The sequence below is a fragment of the Chionomys nivalis genome, chromosome X, assembly GCF_950005125.1.
Source record: "Chionomys nivalis chromosome X, mChiNiv1.1, whole genome shotgun sequence".
In the NCBI taxonomy this organism is placed as follows: Eukaryota; Metazoa; Chordata; class Mammalia; order Rodentia; family Cricetidae; genus Chionomys; species Chionomys nivalis.
In genome coordinates this window covers 27,599,425-27,622,647 of record NC_080112.1, presented here as the reverse complement: position 1 = coordinate 27,622,647, position 23,223 = coordinate 27,599,425, and the positions used below count along the sequence as shown (strand labels likewise).

Here is a 23,223-nt window from a genome sequence, read left to right as displayed (position 1 = left end):
ACCTTCAGAGAAGCAGCAGTGTGTACCTTCATCGTGACCTGGTAACCCTGGAAAGCCTGAAGACGCTTTTTCTTCTCCTCCTCTTGCCCCATACTTATCCAAGTGTCTGTAATTAATACATTGCCGCCGCGTGCTGCTTCCAATGGATCATTCGTCATTGACAGCTTGGTACCATTCTAGCACAGAGAAATTAACTGGTTAAAAAACTAAAACTTCATGGGACAACAAAAAGCAATTCAAATATTACAAGAAGAGAGAGCATACCTCCTTGGCATACTGCTCTGCCTGCTTGACTATATTAGGATCCGGCTCATAACCCTGCAAGAGTCAAAAAATAGCTGTTATTTAGGCAGTTAGATCATTTAATTATCTATGACACGATTGAATATATTGTATACCTATCACATACCTAATGACTTAAGATAAAACAAAATAAAGCTCAAGAATAGCCTCTCTCTTCGCTTTTTAAAAGGTGTTCCATGTTCAGCAGAGCCATTGGCTTTCATGCTGTCCTTTGGACTTTAAAAAGGCAAACAATTGGTCCACCTTTTCTGGACTATCTCTGTCTTCCTCAATTGTAAAGACAAATAAAGAGCATGGTATTTTTCTAGCTCATGACAGAGTTCTCTTTGACCTTTCAATGGAATAAGAGTGTTAAATACAAACTTGTCCAGTCTAGTGCTTTTTTATCTGTGCCTTTGCACACAAAGCTCTTTTTTCTCTAACTGACATACTTTTCGTCATCCATTCCATGAACAATTTTTTGAAGTCTCAGTCTGAATGGCTGCTCCCCAGAAAAGTCTCCTGTGAGCACTCCAGCTAAATACTAATGGCTCTTGCCTTATTCTTTTCCAAGGGAGTGCGACTTGTTTTGATACGCCATTTCGAATGGTTTGGAGCGGTAAAGCAAGGTGCCTATGAAGAGGCACTCAGTCTTAGGATTAAATGCATTTGCATGTTGGGGGGTCTTGTTTGCTTACCCTAGTCCTAGCACTAATGGACAGTCTGCTGGTGACTAAAGTGGCTAAAGCTATTGCCATGCAACCATGAACAGCTTCCCCCACCCTCTTGCCTGTTTTGTTGACAGCAGTGTCAATTGGTTAGTACGTGCTCCTTATGTCAAAGCTGATTATGAGTCTCCAGCCTCTGGCTACATCCGGGCTTCCATCTCCTTTAATTTTTCTTACTGTACTCCCACAGGAAAGCCAATCTTCTTGGCGTCCCTGTACATATGTTTGCCCTTTTCTGCCATACCAGCCTTTCACCCTTGAACACCTCCTTCTGGTGGGCGTTTTCATCATAACATGTCCGCTCACAGACTCTAGCCTCATCTCCAATGCCTCCATATAGGATTCGTGGCAGTTCAATCCCCACAATTACGCTCCCCCTCCTCCATCTTTCTCAGTTTTTGAATTCTAAGCATTTATCATAAATCAATTGTTGTACATTTTAAGTATTGATTTTTGCTGAATGTTGCGGTATCCCCTTCACACCTCACTGATATGGGTAATCACAATTAAAGGATGTACTCCTCTCTGTTTCCATGGTGATGCTAGCAGGTGGCTTCATCTGTCAGCCCCCTTTGGACACTGACTTAGCTACACTCAAGCAAACACAGCCTTCTAGGGCCCCACAGATTCAAGGACTGATTGACATGAAGATAGGAAAATCAGAGCTCTCTGCACGTGCCCAGACAGTTCCAAGTGATCATTCCATATGCAAAATGCTCTGTAGGTCTACTGAATCTGTGGGCTGGGACCACATCATAGCCCAACTTCTCCCCCTGCACACGACTGCATCCTTACCCTGCTCTTTGCCACGGCCATCGATTTCAAGAACATGCTGTCATGGGCATTTTATACATCCTACACACTTAAACTCTCAAAGTCTGCTGTCCAAGAACCTCAGCTTGTGTCAGGCATGGCCAGGTGCATTCATTTGAAATCTGGCTTCTTTACCCATACTTATCTACCATAGTTCTCCCACCATCAGATTCTAGAGGAAAGAAATTGCCAAGATATTGATTATGATAACTGCAGACATTTTAAAGGAAGCTTTGCTCTGTTCCCACTGCCATGAGCTTTTGGTGCCCGGTTTATGGGGTTTGGGGGAAAGTAATTAATAAAGATTTGTGAATTTGGTAACACATGTTGTGATCAGTCATACCGGTAAACATGAGAAAAGAGACCTGGATATTACACCAGGTGCTCACTGCTCTGAAAATGGAGTCTTGCCCTCAGAGAGCAGGTCTTAGACTAAGAATCGTTCTTTGAGGAGGAATCAATAAGGGCTTAGGGAACCGAGAGGAAATCACCCAACCTTGCACACCCTGAGCCATGACATAGAATACAGAGGCAGATTCTTCTCTCACATCTCAGTTTTCAGCACTAAATCATTCGTTGGCTTCTACATAAATGTTCAAAGCAGATGAAGAAGGTGATTACCAAACCGAGTCTAAATAAATACACACTTAGAACAATGATGAAAAGCATTACCGTCGATGACTATGGAACACTGCCGCAAATCATGGACAGAATACTTAGTTTTAAACATGGAAGTTATTCTTGGGTGAGGCATGAGGAAATGGATTACTTATGACTTTGGAAGCTGTGCAATGTTTCTTAAATTTGCAATAAATCTCCTAGCTTTATCTTTAAGGGAAATAGTTCCAATAACAAGCAAAGACTTACAAATTGATGGACCAACTTCTGCACTATCAGACTTAACAGCAGGGTTTTTTTTTTAACAAAAACTTTGGTCTCACCAAGATTTAAGTGGCTTTTGGTACACTTTATCATTAAAATGAGTTTCCGTAAAAGAACAATACTGAAATTACTCTATAATATTGGAATTTTTTCTCTTAATGTTAATAAAACATTTTTTGACATGCAATCAAATGTTTAAACTGTATATTTCTTCAACAGAATGGAGCCATTCCAAAATCACCTTATAGCAGGGAACAATTATTGTTAATGCACATTTTAGCTGTAAAAGCAAATGCAATGACATTTTGCCTTAATGCGGAGCCTTTCTGCAGACCAGTGTTCTAGTGAGAATGTGCTCAAACCTGTCAGATCTGAGCTTTAATTTCAGCGAGTGCTAAATGAAAGGAGTATGGTGGTTATTGCAAGGGTCATCTCCCTGAGTCACTAAACTTCGCTGTAATAGGAGGTCTTCCAGAGCATGCCGTTATTGAATGTGTTTGCCATTTGTTCTACAGCATGACAGGTACATTTGTGCAAATAATGCCCTTAGAAAAGTCATGCTCTAAATATAGAGCAGTACTCAGAGGCAAAGTATTTAGGTAGAATATTTGAGGCCCTTACTTTGAACCCCGTGCACCACACGTGTGTGTGCATGCACACACACACACACACACACACACACATACACACACACTGCCCAGTGGGAACCCCAGAATGTAACTTAATTTGGAAACAGGGTCTTTGTATATATAAGTACTATATATATATATGGTCATGGTGAGTGACAGTAGACCTAAATTTACTGCGCTATTATTTGGAAGAACAGGAACATTTGCAAATAGAGATATATGGACACAGAATGAAGATGATAGAGGAAGAGAAGGGATTGGAGTAATTCAGAAAGAATCCAAGTAACAAATGGAATACGGCTGTGCCAACACCTAGATTTCAGACAATGTATTACTGTGCTTTGCGAGCCACCCAATTTGTGGTCATTTGTTTTGGCCACCCTAAGACACTTAAGAGAGAAGAACACACTGACTGAGACGGACTTAATAGTAGAGAAAATGACGTAATGGGGTTTTTGTTGCTGTTAACTTGTTTGGGATATAAAAGGCCACGCAAGTATGTTTCCAACATAGAGCTTGCTGCTTTTTAAAGAAAGCCCACTTTCTGGCTACCAGGCTGCTCTTCTCCCTGTAAGTATCAGAGACCTTGCCACTCCACTACGCCCATTGTCACTCAGCAGTACCCGCTCCAGAAGAAGGGAAACCTGCTCTCATGCCTCCAGATTGAGACAATTGTGACGCATACCTTCCACTCTAGACCTCACTTGCTGTATCAAGTTAAGCTTCTTTCTGTTTGACTGAGCATATCCCAGTGCTCGGGAGACCAAAACATCCTGGCTTCCCAGTGCTCGGGAGACCAAAACATCCTGGCTTCCCAAATACTCAGGACATTTTTAGCATTTCTCATCTCCAGAAATACCCAGGCCCAGGGAAACCAGGATGGTTGGTCCCTATAAATGATACACTTCCTTGACTCTTTCCTTTCCCAAATCTTCTACTAGTTCCCCGTATGTCTCCTAAATCCCTACCCGGGGATGCGTTAGGAGGAAAGAGGAAACTTTGCCTAAGACACAGGTTTGATTTGGGGGAAAGTGCATGAGGAACTCAAGGACTGGGTGATTACTATTCAAAAAATTCTGCTGTTTATCTTTATGTTATAATTCATGCTCCTGGTAGTTGGTAAGTAAAGATCAAATTTTAAAAAAAAAGCAGAGGAAGAGAGAAAAATTTTGAAGTTCCCCCTATGTTCAGCTCAGAATGAGCCACAGGCGAGACTACTGGGAACTAGCAACCACGTGCTTGTTAGGCGACACGGGGTCATCACTCTGGACAGTAGTTTCCTAATATGATGGTCAATTCTCTTACCACGAATCAACACTTAGTTTCTGAAATAGTTTCTTTTTAGGGAAATTTTCCTTTTTAAAAGACTCCTGAGCCGGGTGGTGGTGGCACACGCCTGTAATCCCAGCACTGGGGAGGCAGAGGCAGGCGGATCTCTGTGAGTTCGAGACCAGCCTGGTCTACAAGAGCTAGTTCCAGGACAGGAACCAAAAAGCTACAGAGAAACCCTGTCTTGAAAATCAAAAAAAAAAAAAAAAAAAAAAAAAAAAAAAGACTCCTGAAAGAACATCAAAAGCTAAATAAGAAACAGAATGGGGAGAAAAGAGTAGCACGTCCAGGTGTTTATCACATTCCTTGCAGATCCTTCAGGGTCGATTTGGGCTTCTTTCCCTTAGGTTAATTCCTACCTTTGCCAAGTTCTGTTCATTCTGTGAGGAACAAGGGTATCTTAACACAGGGCTACTTTTAGGGAGATTTGCATGCTTTATTTTAATTTACTTATTCATGCATGTATGCTATTACGCAGATCAAACATTTATGTGTTAAGGAATTCAAACCATATAAAAGGACAATCCCCAGAAAAACAATCTCCCTTTTACCTCTATTCTTGAACCTTTTAGATCTATATAGAGGCAGCAACAATTGCCATTTCCTTATATAGCAAGAGTTAAGGTATGAAAAATACACATTCGATGAGAGTGTATAATCAGGATCGAAAATATGTATGGGTAATTTTCCTAGACACATGAGACTCAGATTTAAAAATCCCAAGAGACCCTGGAGATGAGGTTAGAAATCTTAAGCTGGATGCCAGCAATGTGTCCTTCACATAAGACTGACTTTTTCTCTTTCTTTTTTTTAAAAATCAGATTGCTGTATTAGAGCGATTATAGCACCATTTCCAAGCACTGAGGATTCTACATTGTCTGGTTTTTCACTGCTTTTTTTTTTCAGCCTGTGTGTTGATAATAAACAAAGATGCCAGTCATCATAATGACCGGTATTAAGGCATTCAAAGGCATAATTTGGATGTGCTTTTTATCACAGACTCGAGGAATAAAAGGCATCAGCCAAGACTAGCTTCCAGTATAGAAATGGAAAATTGGGCTCTTAAGCTAGATAGCCATGCCACAGAAGAGTTGGTAATATAGCTTAAAATTGTGTAGCCTCTGCTATGCTGTCCTTGGGCAGAAGCTTTGTTCCTACCTAGTATTAACATCTGACCAACAGGGAGGTTCTTGCAGGGCAGAAAGTTTTCCTACCTTTGGAGTAGCTGCTTGAAGGTGCATCCCGAATTTTGCAGCACTCATCATGATGGAGTGCAGGATGTTGTTCCCATCCCCAATCCAGCTGAGGGTAAGGCCTTTGAGAGAGCCATAGTGTTCCTAAAAAAGAGGTAAAGGGGATTAAATATAGGGAAGAGACTCACTTTTATGGAACAGTTACTAGAGTTAAGATAAAGGAAACAGTTTTCCACTCAAAATAAATGCCTTGGTGGAATGAATAAACTATATTTTGCATTAAATCCAATAAAATGATGATATGATCACAAAACAGTAGTGAAAAGGTTCTAATATCTTGATCACAGGTCCAGCCCCCAAATGGGGTGGAGACCCTCTGCTCAATCATAGGCCACCCTATCCAAAAGACAAGAAAGGAAACAGAGACCAAGCAAGCCAAGCAATGAAGACAAACTCAGAAATAGGCACCTAGACCTATAATCACTCCAAACCCAGATGCCTAGACACCAGTGTAAGAACACAGCCAACAACAGCCAGGGCAATGTGTCACCACCAGAGTCCAGCTTTCCTACTGCGGTAACACCTGAATATTCCAACACAGCTGAAACATAAGGAAAAGACATTAAAGTCAACTTTATGAAGATGATACAGGTTCATAAGGAGGAAATGAATAAATTCTTTAAATACATTGAGAAGACAAAAAAATGAGAGGAAATGAATAAATCCCTTAAAGAAAGACAAGAAAAAAATTGAACAAACAGTTGAAGCAAACTAACAAAACTCTTTAAGACCTAAAAATGTAAGTAGAAGCAATAAAGAAATCACAAACTGAGGGAATTCTAGAAATGAAAAATCTAGGTAAGTGAACAGGAACTATAGATGCTAGCATCACCAACAGAATACAAGACATGGGAGAGAGAATCTCAGGCATTGAAGATATGATATGACAGAAAAAAATTGATACCTAAGTCAAAGAAAATTTTAAATATAAAAAATTCATGACACAAAATATCCAGGAAATCTGGGACACTGTAAAAAGACCAAACTAAGAAGCAGTCCTTAAAAGTCTCTCAACCCCCTATATCTCCCCCCAAGAAAAACAGTGCTGGACAGTTTTAGCACAGAATTCTATCAGACTTTCAAAGAAGAGCTAAAACCAATTCTCCTAAAATTATTCCACAAAATAGAAACAGAAGTAATATTGCCAAATTCTTTCTATGAGGCCACAGTCACCCTGATACCCAAACTACATAAGGATTCATCAAAGAAAGAAAATTAGAGACCATATTCTGTAATAAACATAGACATAAAAATAATAAAATACTCGCAAACTAAATCCCATAACACATCAAAAAGATCATTCACCATGATCAAGTAGGCTTCATCCCAGAGATGTAGGGATGGGTCAACATATGAAAATCAGTCAGTGTAATCGACCATATTAAAAAAAAACTGAAAAAAACAATATGATCATATCATTAGATGCTGAAAAAGCCTTTGACAAAGGCCAATGCCTCTTTATGATAAAAGTCTTGGAAAGATTAGAGATAAAACGAACATACCTAAACCTAAGAATGGCAATTTACAGCAAGCCTATAGCTAAAATCAAACCAAATGGAGAGAAACTCAAAGCAACTCCACTAAAATCAAGAACAAGAGAAGGCTTTCTACTCTCTCCATATAGTACTTGAAGTTCTAGTGGGAACAATAAGACAACTGAAGGAGATCAAGGGGATATAAATTGGAAAGGAAGAAGTCAAAGTATTGCTATTTGCAGATGATATGATAGTATACACAAGCAAGAGCAAAACTTCTAGCAGGGAACTCTTACAGTTGATATATGCCTTCAGTGAAGTAACTGAATACAAAATTAACTCAACAAATCAGTAGTCCTCTTATATACAAGAAATAAATAGGCTAAAAAAGAAATCAGAGAAACAAAACCCCTTACAATCACCATAAATTATATGAAATATCCTGTGCTAATTCTCACTAAGCAAATGAAAGACTTGTATGATTAAAAATGTCAAGTCTTTGAAGAAAGAAATAGAAAAAACATCAGAAGATGGAAAGACTTCCCATGCTCATGGATCAGTAGAATTTACATAACAAAAATATCCATCCTACCAGAAGCAATCTACAGATTCGATGCAATCCCAATCAAAATTCCAGCACAACTCATTACAGATATTGAAAGGACAATATTCAATGTCATAGGGAAAAACAAAAAATCAGGACAGCTAAAATAATCCGTACTATAAAAAGAACTTCTGGAGATATCAGTATTCCTGATTTCTGGCTCAACTACAGAGCTATGGTAATAAAAACTACATGGTATTGGCATCAAAACAGATAGGTTGTTCAATGGAATTGAACTGAAGACCCAGATGTAAATCCACACGTCTATTAACAACCTGATTTTTGACACAGAAGCCAAAAATACACAATGGAAAATAGAAAGCATATTCAACAAACGGTGCTGGCATAACTGAATGTCAGCATGTTGAAGAATGCAAATTTCTCCGTATCTACCACCCTGCACAAAACTCAGGTTCAAGTAGATCAAAGACATCAACATAAAACCAGATACACTGAACATAATAAAAGAGAAAGTGGGGAATAGCCTTAAACACATTGACACAGGAAACAACATTTGGAACAGAACACTGATATCACAAGCACTAAGATCAACACTTAACAAGTGGAACCTCATGAAACTGTAAATCTTTGTAAGGCAAAGAACATCATCAATAGGACAAGACAGCAGCTTACAAAATGTGAAAAGGTTTTCACCAATTCCACATCAGACAGAAGGCTAATATCCATTATATACATAAAGAATTCAAGAAACTAGACAAAAACAAATCAAAGAATCCAATTTAAAAATGGGATACAGATCTAAGCAGAGTTCTCAAGAGAGGAATCTCAAATGGCTGAGAAACAGATTCCTAACAGTAAGAGAAGGGGCTGTCACTTTTGGGACCCTACTCTTCATACTAGCTCACCTTGCCCAGCTGTAATAAATGGGGAGGTGCTTAATCTTATTTCAACTTGATATGTCATGTTTTATTGATATCCATGGGAGACCTGCCCTTTCTTGAATAGAAAAAGAGGAGTAGGTTGGGGGGGGGCAGAGGAGGGTTAGAGAGGAGGGAATGGGAAGAAAGGAGGGAGGGGAAAATGATGTAAAATGAAAAAGAGAAATGTTCAACATCCTTAGAATTTGCGGAAATGCAAATCAAAACTACTTTGAGATTCCACCTGTAATAATGGCTAAGATCAAAAACACAAGTGACAGTTCATACAGATGAGGATGTGGAGCAAGGGAAACACTCCTCCATTGCTGGTGGGAGTACAAATTTCTACAGACACTATGGAAATCAATGTCAGCTCCTCAGAAAACTAGGAATTGAGCTACCTCAATATCCAGCTATACCACTCTTTGGCATGTACCTAAAGAATGCTCCATCCTATCACAAGGGCATTTTGTTAATTATATTCATATAGGTTTTATTCAGAATAACCAGAAACTGGAAACAACCCAGATGTCCTTCAACACAATAATGGATAAAAAATGCAGTACATTTGCACAAAGGACTATTACTCAGTTATTAAAAACAATAACATCATGAAATTTACAGGCAAATGGATAGAACTAGAAAGATCATGCTGTGTCAGGTAACCCAGACCCCAGAAAGACAAACATGGTATGTACTTACTCAAAAGTGGACGTTAGCTATAATAATCATGATATGATAATCATGCCACACAATCCACAGACTCAGAGGTGAAGTAACAAGGAAGGATCAAAGGAGGGGTGCATGGATCTCCCTGGGAAGGTTAAATAGAATAGATTTTGTCGGTGAACTATGGGTGGGTAGGAATGGGGGCAGGAGGGTTCAGGTGTGGTGGTTGTGGAGGGAGAGAGTACTGGGAGAGAACCTGAATTAGGGAGTATTGTAGTGTTGTGGGAGCTGCGGGCTGTGTTCCTGCTGCCTCAGCTCCTGGTTGTCTGGCTAGCTTATGCCCCAAAATAACGACACACAAACTGTATTCTTTTAAACACTGCTTGGTCCATTAGCTCTAGCCCTTTCTGGCTAATTCTCATATCCCGATCAACCCATCTCTAATAATCTGTGTAGCACTAGTCTTACTGGGAAAGATTCAGCATGTCTGACCTGGCGGCTGGCTGCATTGCGTCTGGCTCTGAGAGGAGCTGCCCTGCATCTGCTCACTTCCTCTTCCTCCCAGCATTCTGTTCTGTTTACTCCACCCACCTATGTTCTAACCTATGAGGGCCAAGCAGTTTCTTTATTATTTAACCCATGACCTTCCTCCATCATTGGAGGGTGATGTGGAAACCTAGTGATGTGGAAACTCCCAGGAATCTTTGAGAGTGACCAGATTCCTAGTATGGGTGATACAGATCCCCAAACGACCATCTTTTATAACCAGGCAAGGCTTCCAGCAATGGGACTGGGGCACCAGTCAAGCCACAGAACTTTTGACCTACAATCTGTCCTGCCTCCAAGATGTGATGGGATAATAGTGATGCAGAACTTCTGGTAGTGACCAACCAATGACTGGTCCAAGTTCAGACCCACACCTTGAGAGGGAGCCCACCATCTCGTCCAGATGGCCAGGAACCAGAGGTGGGACAGTCCAGAGACTCAGGATAGAAACAACCATGACTGTAGGTGGACCAGGGAATGCTAATGAAATGATTCCTAATGATAGTCTGCTGTACTCATAGATCCGGTAGCCCAATTGTCATGAGAGAGGCATCATTCAGTCACTGATGGTAGCAGAGGCAGAGACCCATAGTCAAACCCTAGGTGGAGCCAGGGTAACCCTGGAGAAGAGGAGCGGGTAGGAGGAAGGAAGATGGCAGGAGCCAGAGGGGTAGAGGACATCACAAGAACACCGCCCACAGAATCAACCAATAAGGCTCCTAGGAGCTCACAAAGACTGAATGGACAATCATGAACCCTGTATAAGTCTGAGCTAGCTCTGCATATAAGTCTGAGCTAGCTCTGCATATAAGTCTGAGCTAGCTCTGCATATAAGTCTGAGCTAGCTCTGCATATATGTTTTGGTTCTGTAGCTTTGTGGTTTTGTGGGACTTCTCACAATGGGAGTGGGGGTGTCTCTAAAGCTTTCACCTGTTCTTGGGACCCTTTTCCTCCTAATGGTTTTCTTCCTCCAGCCTTGATGAGGGTTTGTGTCCAGTCTTATAGTAACTTGTTATGACATGTTGGGTTCATATCCCTGGGAGGCCTGCTCCTTTTTGTCTTGTTTTTTGTTTTTGTTTTTCGAGACCAGGTTTCTCTGTAGCTTGAAGCCTGTCCTGGAACTAGCTCTTGTAGACCAAGCTAGTCTAGAACTCCCAGAGATCCGCCTACCTCTGCCTCCTGAGTGTTGGGATTAAAGGTGCGCTCCACCACCGCCCCGGTGGCCTGCTCCTTTTTTAAAATAAGGGAAACAAAGGTGAAGTGGATGTAGGGGAGGGGGCAGTGTGTGTGGTGGGAACTGGGAAGAGTAGAGGGAGGGGAAACAGCAGTCAGGATGCAATATATAAGAGAAGAATAAAAGAAAAAAAAAGCTCTAATAGCTTAAATCAAGACATGGTACAGAGACTTAGATTTTCATGAATGTTGAATTTGTTTTATCATTCAAGGAATGAGCACTATTGATATCCATACATCATCTTTAATGCTGAAGATGAAACAAAGAAGAGAGAAAAAACAACCGAAAGTCACTACTTCCACGTAACTTTCACTCGCTGATGTAAGGAAGTAGCTGCTATAATGCACTAGAAACACCATCGCATAGTGACTCAGAAAACACTGCCACCATTGATGGTTGAAAACCATGCCCAATGATACTTTGATTGTTTATGGATGTAGTTATATATAAAGTATAAAGTCATTCCTGGGAATTATAAATACAAATATCACACAAACAACTTCTTTGTGGGGTGGGAGTAAAAGGAAATGTACACAGAGGTTTCAACTCAATCGTTTCATTTTGAATAGATAAATAAATTTAAAGTAATTGCTTTACCACCTGAGAAATTGACAGAAGTGCTGTGAAGATGGGGCTCACTAAGTAACGTTCTTTCCAAGCCTACGTGAGGCCAAGGGTACCATCCCCAGCCCCACAAAAGAAAAAAAAAAATGATAAAGTAGTATACTTTACACATAAGAGCTTATCTTTCTTTCTAAGTTTAAAGATATTTCTTTTATGGAGGGATGGCAAGCACATGCCACAGCATGTGTGCAGGAGTCATCTGACAACTGCCAGGGTTAGTTGTCTTCTTCCACCATGTGGTTTCCCAGAATTGAACTTGGGTAATGAGGGTTGGTGACAAGTGCCTTTACTCCCTGAGCTATCCCATTGGCCCTGGTTTTTATTCATCTTGAAATGTCTGTAGGCTTAATAGATTTAAATAGTTAAATATTTGTAAAGATCAAAGAAGAAGGGTAAAGACTAAGGAATTTGGAGATCATGAAACTACTAGATGGCTAAAGTAGGATGTGAAGCCAGATTCATTTCACGCAGACCTCATGCTCTTGAGAAACTGCCCTTTGGTCACCGAAATCCTCTTTTGGTGTCTTGTTGGTGAAAGCATTGCACAAGGGCCAGAAGGAGACCCTATGATGAACAGAACAGCTCATGACTCCCACCCCAGTGAGTTCATGATTTAGTAATGATAAAAACCCAGAGAGAAGCATGAAGCCATCTAGTGTCTACATGAGGTTTCACTAAAAAACAGCACCTATGCTTCTGACACCACTGATTTGTCTCCTCTTTGTAGATCTCGTCTTCATCTCTGAACAGCATTTCTTTGTGTTTGATCTCTCATTTCAATGTTCACAGCTTATTCAAATGGGAAGGAAGATGGGTTTATCCAGTTTGTCCTGTCTTCTCAAAATCGGAGACTCAGAAACCCTGATTGTTAAGATGCCAAGTGACAAAAACTTGTAGTTTGGCCATGTCTAATCAAATAATGTAAGTCTTAAAAGTTATTAAAGTTCCTGATGTGTGAACACATGGCCAAATTAGACCCTTAACTCCATAAAGTCTACATATTTTTCATTCTATTTTTAACCTTTTTTTTAAATGACAGAAAGTGCTCCCCTCATTCTATTGCTAAGCACTAACAGACCATCTTGAGCATTTGACCTAAATACCTCTGATCTTCATTTCTAAGTTACAGAGTCTGGTGATTGTAGAATGACGGTATTAGCTACCTTCTACAGTGCTTGGATGAAATACTTGGCAAAAGCAAGTTAAGGAAAGAAAGGTTTATTTTTGGCTCAAAGACTCAAGGATACAGTCTATCATTGTGGGGCAATCAAGGCAGCCATAGCTTGAGGCAGCTGGTCGGACTGCATCCAGAATCAGGAAGCAGAGAGAAAGGTGAATAACAGTATTCAGCTCACTTCCTCCTTCTGGTCGCTTCAGGATGCCAGGTCATGGAATAGTGCTGCTCATAGTTAAAGTGGCTCTTCCCACCTCAGTTAACCTAGTGTAGACAGTCACTCACAGACACATCTAGAGGCTTGTGTTCTAGGTGATTCTGGAGCCTACAAAGCACACAATCTTGAGCAGCAGAGTCACTTAAGTCATGGTAATTCTACATGCAATTGCATTCCTTCTTCTTCCATTATTAAACAGAAAGCAAAGTAATGAAAGAACAGAGGATGTGAGAGGAGCTGGAAGGGGGTTGGAAATGGGATCAGGAAGAAAAGGATTATACAGACTCTTTATAGCAATGCACTGTTTTCTAGATCTATAGCATTCACACATATGCTATAATTATCTTCAGACAGAAGTTGTTCACAATAATGATTAAACATCATTTAAGTAAATGGTTCCACTTGATGGTAGTAAGGAATTATTTGTTGATTTTTTTTCTGTTTTGTAAAGCAAAGAAATAATACCAACCTGGAGTGTGAGGTAATCAGCCAAGATCTGAATAGGATGATACAAGTCTGAGAGTCCATTGACAATTGGAATGGATGCTTCCTTAGCCAGCATGTCCAGATCTGATTGTTTATACACTCGAGCTAACACTGCGTCTGTCATGCTAGATAGCACACTGTAACAAGCCAAGAAAAGACATTATAAGCAAGTTTTACCTAATAAACCCATCTTTAATACAAGCTCCTAAAAGATATGAATAATTGCTAACAAATTAAAATGTGTATTACAATATATCTATAAACATGATAGACTGAAAAGCTAACATCAAACATATAGTCATTATAGAAAAAAGATGCTATTCCACCCCCATCTTATACAATGACTTTGTTACATTTTTACATACATAAGAAATCAGTTTTTCAGTTCAGCAAACATGATAAATTATAACTGATAAATGCCAGCTTGTTAGTTTATCTGTGCTTAAATGGAGAAGACCAAAGGGGAAGACATTCAAAGAAACATTAATGACCTGATACATGGCTAATTTTCTCTTATATTAGTCCACAGGGGAAAAATTTCACTGTTTCTATAAAATATAAAGCATCCATATAGCAGCTATGGAAACACACATAGACTGTCCTACAAAAGATAACCTGCTATATAGAAAACAGTCCACTGACAGACTCTGAATGTCATAGCGTCTGCACCTGCAGCATCAAGGACATGGCCACCTTCTCCACAGCCTGTTCCCATGCAGTGACTTAGTTTAGCAGAGGGGAATGGCGCTGGACCATTTAGTCTTTTCTCTGGAGATGCCTATCGCCCAGTCAAGTCTTTTTCAAAGTTGCACTGCCACATGGACCTCTCCTACTCGTACCTGTATCTTTTTCCTTACTTTCTCCCATATGCAGGTCAGTCCTGCATGTTGGTATGAAGTCTCCATCCAATCCCTTCAGGCTTTCTACCTCTATTCTCTTCCGCGGGTGTTTCCCCTAATAAATGTTTTGTATGGCTAATTCCATCTTGGAGTCTGCTTCACAGTGGACCTTTCCTAACAGCTCCAAATGAACTCTGGTGCTTAGAAAATTCAAGAGTCCCCCAAAGATTTCTTAGACACAGGATCAAAGATTGAAAAGTAGATTCACATATAAACATTTCCTAGGCATTTTGATTCTTTGAAATGTTGGTAGATTGAGCACAGCCATAATTCCCAGACTTCCAGATTTTTTTTTTTTGAATCAGCAAAGTTTCCAAAAAACATCTGGAGATCGACAAAATATCTTCAACTCCCTGACTTTGAGTATTTAAAATGATTAAATACAATGTATTGTTAGCCTTCCCTAATAAATCAGAGAACATTTTTAAGACAAAAAAGGTGTTGGGAGTGATTCATAAAGTCTGTAAATTGAGCTGTCTGAAATTTATGTTATTATTTAATTCTTTTTTTAAAATTTTGCTGCTGATGGGAGCTTCTCCACAGTAGGGCATCAGCAGAGGAATCCAGATGCACTGTAGCTCTAAATTGTGTAAGCATGAGATGGGTAACTAAAAAAAAAACCACTTTATAGTTGGGGTGATTTCCCCCCTCCCCAAGGCTCAGGGACCAATGCAGAGGAAAGTGTTGGAAATATTACAAGGAACAGAGGTTGGATAATACCATAGTAACCCAGTGTCCTCTGGACATGATGGAACCACTTTGCTCAGGACCTCCCAGCAGCTGGGGTTGCCTGAACAAGATCTGCCCATAATCAAAACAATCAACATTCTAGCATGGAAGAGGAAGGGGTTTATGGGCCCCTACCACTGAGGAGCTTTGGACAGTTGATGGCTTCTGGGAGAGAAAAGGTTAATTTTCTTTAGGTGTGGTTCCTGGTAGCTCAACCCATACCCCAATGGAGAGCCCTATACCAAGGAGAAGTACAAAATGGATTCCGTGGGCTATTTTTTAAAAAAAACTAAGACAAAAGTTGGGTGTTTGTCAGGAGGTGGGGTGGATTTGGGGGAAGAATGGGGGTGAGTATGATCAAACATATTATTATATTAAATTATTAAATAATTAATACAATATTTTTAAAAATACATGGTGTCTATTATCTTTTGGTGCTGCACTTAAGGCATTTCAAATCTTGTTCCACACGAAAATCACTGAGAATGGTTTTGAAATTTTTGATGCTCACTCTACATAGCATACCTTATGTCAGAAAAATCGGAATCTCTAGGAGATGGTACTTAGACATCAGTGGTTTTTGTTTGTTTGTTTGCTTGCTTGACTGATTTAATTTCCAAGGAGATGCCAATTTTCAGATAAGGCCGAAAACCCAAACTAGCCCATTGTTTTTCATTTCGGTATTGGCAGAACCTGGACCCTTAGCAGCGACGCGGGATCTCAGAGTCCACCCAGATTTTCTAATGCATCATCCCCACTGTAACTGGATCTCTAGTCCAAATTTGCACATTAAAGTTTAAGGTTCTTGCTAAAAAGAGAATTGAGTCCACCATATTTTTTTAAAAAAAAATCAATGATTCTTTTCTTAGAATCATAACAAGTTAGAAAAAAATACAAGAATAAAAAATGCTTCTGAGGTAAGCACCTATAATAGATGGTAGAGAATATTCTCTGAGTCACTTTAAATAAAAGGGTATCTCAACTACTCTGAGTATAGAATGATTCACCAGGAAATAGTTCCAGCAAAGCCTCCTTATTAGAACAACCAGCTACCTTGGATCTGATAAGCTGAGCCTTTGTTGACCTATACTATGTTGAGTAACAGAACTTTCTCCAAATATAGAGGATGACTTCTGAATTTTTAGGAGTTTCAGCTAACCATCCAAAGTTTAATAATAAAGGCACTAATAGCTATGTTAAAACAATTCTGTACCAGCTTTTCTATTCTTGATAATCAAAATACAAATCTTCTTCTGAGTAGAATGCCAGTTTCCAACTTTACTGCAGAAAAGTCAATCAAAGGAAGTAGATAACTCAGTAAGATCTAAATCATAACCAACCAATAAGCACACATTTAAAGAGAATTAATTTTATGACACCTACAATCTCATAAGAGAGATACAGTGAAAGACTTTGGGGCACCTCAGCATTACTGCACCCCCCTTCCTGGGACCCAGGATCCTGGTAACCAACCACGTATGCACTGGAGCTTTGAGTACTTTCCATCCCCTTTGTAGTCTTTCTTCAATAGACCCGGACCCTGGAACTGGGGTGAGACGACCTGCAGATAACCTGCAAGTGTTCCTCCTTGTTCAACCAACCCAGCAACCGCCATAGCTTTGATCAATTAGAGTTAGCTGACCATTAAATGAACTAGTCAAAATAGTTGACAAATGATTTCTGGATTCTCACTTTTGATTCTGTACTACCCCCTCCCTTATTCTGTGTTTTTTTTTTCCTTTAAAAGAGCCTGTAATAGGCAAAGCAGGGGTTCTTCTCCTCTCGAGGCTGAAGGAACCTCTGCCGCGGCAGCAAAATAAAAATTCCTCTTGCTATTGCATCAACCGCGCTGAGAGTGTCTCTTGGGGCGAGCTCCTCCTTGGTGGAGCTTTAGGGCCCAACAGCAGAAGTATGTTTGAATTTATACGTCATATTTTAAGGTTCTTTAAACATGAGTGACTTCTTAAAATGTATACATATGCCCCCAAACCCGGTGGCTTTGCCAAGGTACCACCTCCTAAATTTTCATCACTTTCTATTATCCTAGAAGTTTATGTTTGTCAATGAGTGTGTTAATCTACTGATGATGTCACAGCTCTCATGATTCAATCACTTCTCAAACTTCTCACCTATGGACATTTCTGCACTACTGACTAAGCCATAAACCTGTGGGGGATATGTCAAAACCAAACCACAACAACCCCTGTGTGGAAGAGTAGTCAGGCATGGAGAGAAAATGCATATGGTATGAAGACTTAGGTGGCTGAAATGAGAGGAAGACAGCCCTGGACATGGCCCTAGATTTGGAGCAGACAAGTACTGTGAATGTATGTCAGGAGGATTATACTCTAGAAAATTCTCTGCACTGTACAATCACAAAAAACCTGGAAATAGAATCTTGTAGTAACACTACAAACCAGCCTTCAGAAAGCAAAATCAACTTCTGCAGTATTCCAGCTATTGAGCCATTTTGAAAAAGTATGAATGAACTCATGAAATGTCTGTTAACACATGCTCTACCAGTTCGGTGCCACAATAAAGGGATGTAAAGATAGAAAAGCTGGCAGAAAGAACTGGGAGTGTAAATCAATAAAGCATTTGACTAACATGCATGTACTCTAGTTCCATCACCAACACTGAAGGGCAAAGTTAGGTATGATGGTGCACACCTTACTTACAGAACTGAAAGTTAAGATAGGAAGACAACCACTGGTTCAAGGCCAGCCTTAGGCATAGAGTAAGACACTCCTCACCCCACCTCACATACACCAAGCAGAAATAAGTTTCCATTCTAATTCCTTATACAGGGCACCAAAAAAGCTTCATTTGGGATAGTTCTTTAAGATCATGAAGAATTCAGGGTCCGAAGAGACAGTTGTAATAGCAAAATGGGTCATGCACTTCTCACTATTGGTCCATTACAGCGACTCAAATGCCAGAAAGAACCTGGTGTGTGCTAATAAAGTTCTTGTGTTACGACGGGGTGGGGGGAGGCAGAAAGAGAATGGGACAACAGCATGATATGATAGACTGGAAGGATTAAGATTTTATACACATATTAAGAGTTTTCATTTCAGCTCAGTCAGTTACCATGAGCGACAGTACAGAAGCTGTTTTTCCCCCTAGATCCCTGCAAACATCTTTAGCACAAAAAGATTGGTCTTTAAAATTGTTCTATTAAAAAAAATAGAAAGGGAAACATTAGAGGCTATTCAATTCAATGTCCTTGGCAGGATAAAAGCAGAACAGTTCTGTAACATCACATTGTTGCCAGGAAGCAAAAGAGCCTTTTAATTGGCAAGGGCGCAGTGAAGAAGGAGGGAGTCAACTTAAGGAAGCTTCCATTTTCCATCTAGAGTTATTTAGAGCAGTAAAAATTATTACATAAAACAAGTTCAATTTGTAAAAGGCAGTGGTACTTGTAAGAGATGGATTAACAGGAAGAAAATGTACAAACATAAAAGGGAAATATGAAAGATAAATTAATAAAATCTCTGCATTTAAATTTATTTAAACAAGTAGGCATACCTACATACATACATGATTCAGATAGATGTTTTATGGGTATTTTTGTTAAATATATTTCCTAAATATTAAGCATATATATCTATTATTTTCAACTTGCATAATCCATAAAAAATTGCCTTAATTTTTTCATCAACTGGTCCTAGAAACAGTAGAAACTGTTCCAAAAAAGGCCCTCTAGCATCTGTGGCCTTTTACAAGAGAGAAGCAGCAGTGTCTCCTGCAGTTTCCTAGCACCAGTTGTCACATGACTTCCAAAAAATGTGATAGTACTGTTATTCCAAAGATAATTAGTTAGCTATCGGTCTAAAATTTCAACTTCACATTCCTGCTTCTCTGAAGGGGAAATCTTTTCATAACTTAACTAATTCTAATGCAATGCAAAAAAACAAGGTGTATACTTAAACATATTGAGAGAAGACAAGAGTATTACAAAGCTGTGGCAATGGGTCATGTCAGAAAGAAAATGCAAACTCCAGAATAAACATGAAATGTTATAATAAGGATTCTGTGGCCAACAGAATAATGGGTTGCAAAGATGCCCATATTCCAATCCTCAGAACCTTCACAAAATGAATTGCACAGCTATAATCAATGTAAGTATTTGGAGAAAGGAAGATTCCACTGGGTTGAACTCAATAGGATCTCAGAGGCCTTTGTAAGTTAGAGAAAAGAGCTGATAAATGGAAGAAGATGCAATGGAGAGAGGTTTAGGGATGAGCTGAAGGATGTGGGCAACCTCTGGGAGCTGGAAAGAGAAAGAATTCAGATCTTCCCCCAAACCTCCTGAAGGAGGTACCGCTTCTAAATTTCTGATTACCAATGTAATGATTAGCAAATTATCAAAATAAGAAGTTTGTTTTCTAATTGCATAAGCCATGACATTTGGGACAGTATGTTCAAGAAACAACAAGAAACAAACAACCTCACAACAAAAGTGAAAACTATTGTGATAACAGGATACACAGCCCAGTAGTTACAGGTGGAGTTCAACTCACCTTGATCTTAGCAACCAGTTCTCGCTAACCAATCAGAATCAAGTGCCTAACAACTCACTTAAATTGTATCCCTGTGTTCCTGAGATTATTATTTTTTCTTCCCATCCAGGTCAAATTATTTAAACCCTTAGAGGATGGAAAAGAACATACAGCCCAATAATGTTTAAATTCCAAGACTGTGAAAGAATAAAAAAGAAGATATAAGAATAAATAAAATAATATCTATGAAACTAATAATAACATTACAACCTGTTTATCATCAAAATATTAGTTGACTCTGTAATCAATATGATACTTTATGTGTGAATTTTCCCTTGTAAAATGCTTAGAGCATTCTGGGAAATATGAAAGGTTAAGCTGTGATTAAATGTTGAAAGCCTTTGATTAAGTTTGCAATCAATATTGGAATGTTTGAGATTCCTTACTACACTATTACACATTTGATTGTATAAGCAGTATGGGCCTTTTTTCTTCTTGTAGTCCTAGGGATAGAACCCAGGACCTTGTGCGTGCTATCCAAGTGCCCTAGCACTGAGTTATACAGTCAGCCCTTCCATACACATTTTAAAGAAATGCAAACGTGAATGCACATCAGAGTCACCAAGAGGGCTTGCAAAGCATCATCAGCTCTATTTCTCATTCAGTAGGTCTGGTTTCAGATCCGAGAGTTTGCATTTCTAACAAGCTCCCGAGGGTTGCTTATGTTTTGCTTTGGTAACCACATTTTGAGAGTAAGTGATTTGCAGGAATGCATTCTGTATTCTACTTAAAGGATTGGAAAATGTTTGATAAATTTGTGTGGTTAATATATTGGACCATAAACAAAGGACAGTGTAAGGAATATCGTAAAACGGAAGCATGTCAAAACTTTATCGAAAGCACCACTTGACTCCCCTTTAGCCATAAAAGGTGCCGGTGAGGTGGCATGCAATGATGTGGCTATGATGTGGGCCAACTGGGAGAAGCAGTTCCCAGAATGTTTTTTCATTAGAAACACTTGGTGGAACAAAGATATTGCAGACACTTTTAGGTAATTAGTGCATATTATTTTGTCTGTGGCATTGGTTTCTTCATGCTTATAGTTACTAGAAATAGAGAAAACCCTCTTTTTATGCTTTCAGGCTAATAGACACCATTTATAAATATAAACAAACCCTCTCATCAAAAACAATGACAAGCTTGCAGCTAGAGCTGGGGACTTCATGCAGCTCTCTCATGTAAAACTCCAGCTTTCGACATACTAAGATCTTGATTATACTTGCTACAGAAGGAAGGCTGGCAAGTCAAAAATACTTCCTGGCTCTGTAAAGCATTTTCATTTTGGTCTCTCTTCATTTCTATTGAATGGAAATGGAGTTATGCTTGATTTCCAGTAGGTTCCTGCAAGCTTTCAGATGTTTTCAGGCCTCCACCAACAATTATAGCTTTGGCAAAATCTGAGTTTCTTGTATTTAAAACGCCCCTGGTGTGTACCAGCATGCCATAGGTATTTACTAGCCAATATTGGAATTTTTCAAGGATAAATACAGCTTAAAATATTTATCCATCATATTTTGTCTAGATGTTTGATAAGGCAAACAATCGCTTGTTCCTTTCTGCTCAGCAGAAGGAAGGACCAGCTGGAGACTTCCAATGGAAAGATGGTAAAGGACAACCAATTGTAACTGACTCTTTCCAGATAAGGGTGGGATCATTGCCAATAACTCTGAGTGTTTTTTTAATCAAAAAGAGTGCTCCTGTAATAATCAGAAAACATGTTTATATGATTATTTTAAAAAGTTAAAACCAATTTTAAAAATTATTATTCAACAAAAGAAAAAACTCTACTTGTGGTGGTGGGTAATGCCTGTAATACCAGCACAAAATATGATGATGCAGGAAGTTTGCTGAAAGTTCAAGGCCAATGTGGTTTACATATTGATCTCAAGGCCACCAAATGACTCGCCAAAACTACATCTTAAGAAGGGAGGGACAGGCTAGGGATATAACCTAGTGATAGGGTACTCACTTACCATATGAAAGGCCTCACCATGGCATCAAGAAAATTTCTGTCTAATATGATTGTAAAAATAACTAAGGTGGCATAGAGCTTCTTACATTAATGGCTAATTCTTGACCCTGTTAAAAAAAATGAGATGATCTGGAATGTATTGTCATCAAAGATGAATGGGGCTTGTTTCCAAAATGAGACAACTGGATGGAACATATACCACATTTTCCAAATATGAGACAATATGTACATCCATAAGGATAACAACTGTGTGTATTGCAACTTTCAAGTATATTAAAATCCATGAGTTTATAAATATGTTAAAATAGAAGAATTATAAGCCAAGCAGTGGTAGTGCACACCTTTAATTCCAGCAGTTGGGAGACAGAGGCAGGTGGATCTCTGTGTTTGAGGCCATCCTGCTCTACAGAGTGAGTTCCGGGACATCTAAGGCTACACAGAGAAACCCTGTCTTGAAAAAAAAATACAATAAAACTAATTTAAGGTCAATTTGAAAGAGCATATAAGCTCTTAGTCAGAATGTCAAACTACAGAAAAATGGAAGAAGGTTGATCAGTAGGTCAAGAGTATCCTGGAACTGGAGAGCAGGATCAGTGGTTAGGTTAGGAGCACTTGTTCTGCAGGGGACCTGGACTTGATTCACAGCACCCACAGTGCGACTAACAACCATTAATAAAGGAATCTAACGAAAACAAAAAAAGAAAGAGTGCCCTAAAGATTGGCATATCCATCCATGTAAGACCCTGACCATTGAAAGGGTGGGTGGTATGGAAGAAACATGCCAAGTGTGGTTGATCTAAACATCTCCTTTCCAGCACATGGTTTCTATTGTTCTTTGATGCGTTTTGCTTCCACATAAGACTGTGAAGTCAAACACCCTTAAAGCCAAACAAAACCAAATAATCAAGTCTCCCATGGTCCAAGGGAGGTCTGGTGCAGAATCTGTGGGATTAAGTGAACACGTTTTTAAAAACACAGGCCATGTTCTGAGGCAGATTGTAAGAGAAAATGTGAGTGTTGATGATATGGACAACCACACAGCAGTTTTCCTGCCCTCAAGTAATTATTGAGGACTATCTGACCCTGGTATATGGGAACTAGCTCCAAGGTACCCTGAGAATACGGAGATACATAGATCAAAGACTGCACAGGGCACAATCGACTGGGGATTTACTGATGGTCAAGTGAAGAGGCAAGACTTGAGTAACAAGGAAGGTGTTCTTAAATGTGACCAGGAC

General features: G+C 39.4%; 1 protein-coding gene across 3 annotated transcripts in view; it reads right to left on the bottom strand.

The window, feature by feature from the left end:
• Positions 1-23,223, bottom strand: part of Otc (ornithine transcarbamylase) — a 99,964-nt gene that overhangs the window by 9,127 nt on the left and 67,614 nt on the right. For all 3 annotated transcript variants that reach the window (XM_057759715.1, XM_057759714.1, XM_057759716.1), the window contains 4 exons: positions 13,807-13,960; positions 5,878-6,000; positions 265-318; positions 27-176 (listed from right to left, as the gene is read on the bottom strand). In XM_057759715.1, the coding sequence (XP_057615698.1) occupies positions 27-176; positions 265-318; positions 5,878-6,000; positions 13,807-13,960 (481 nt within the window). The remainder of the gene's footprint in view (positions 1-26; positions 177-264; positions 319-5,877; positions 6,001-13,806; positions 13,961-23,223) is intronic.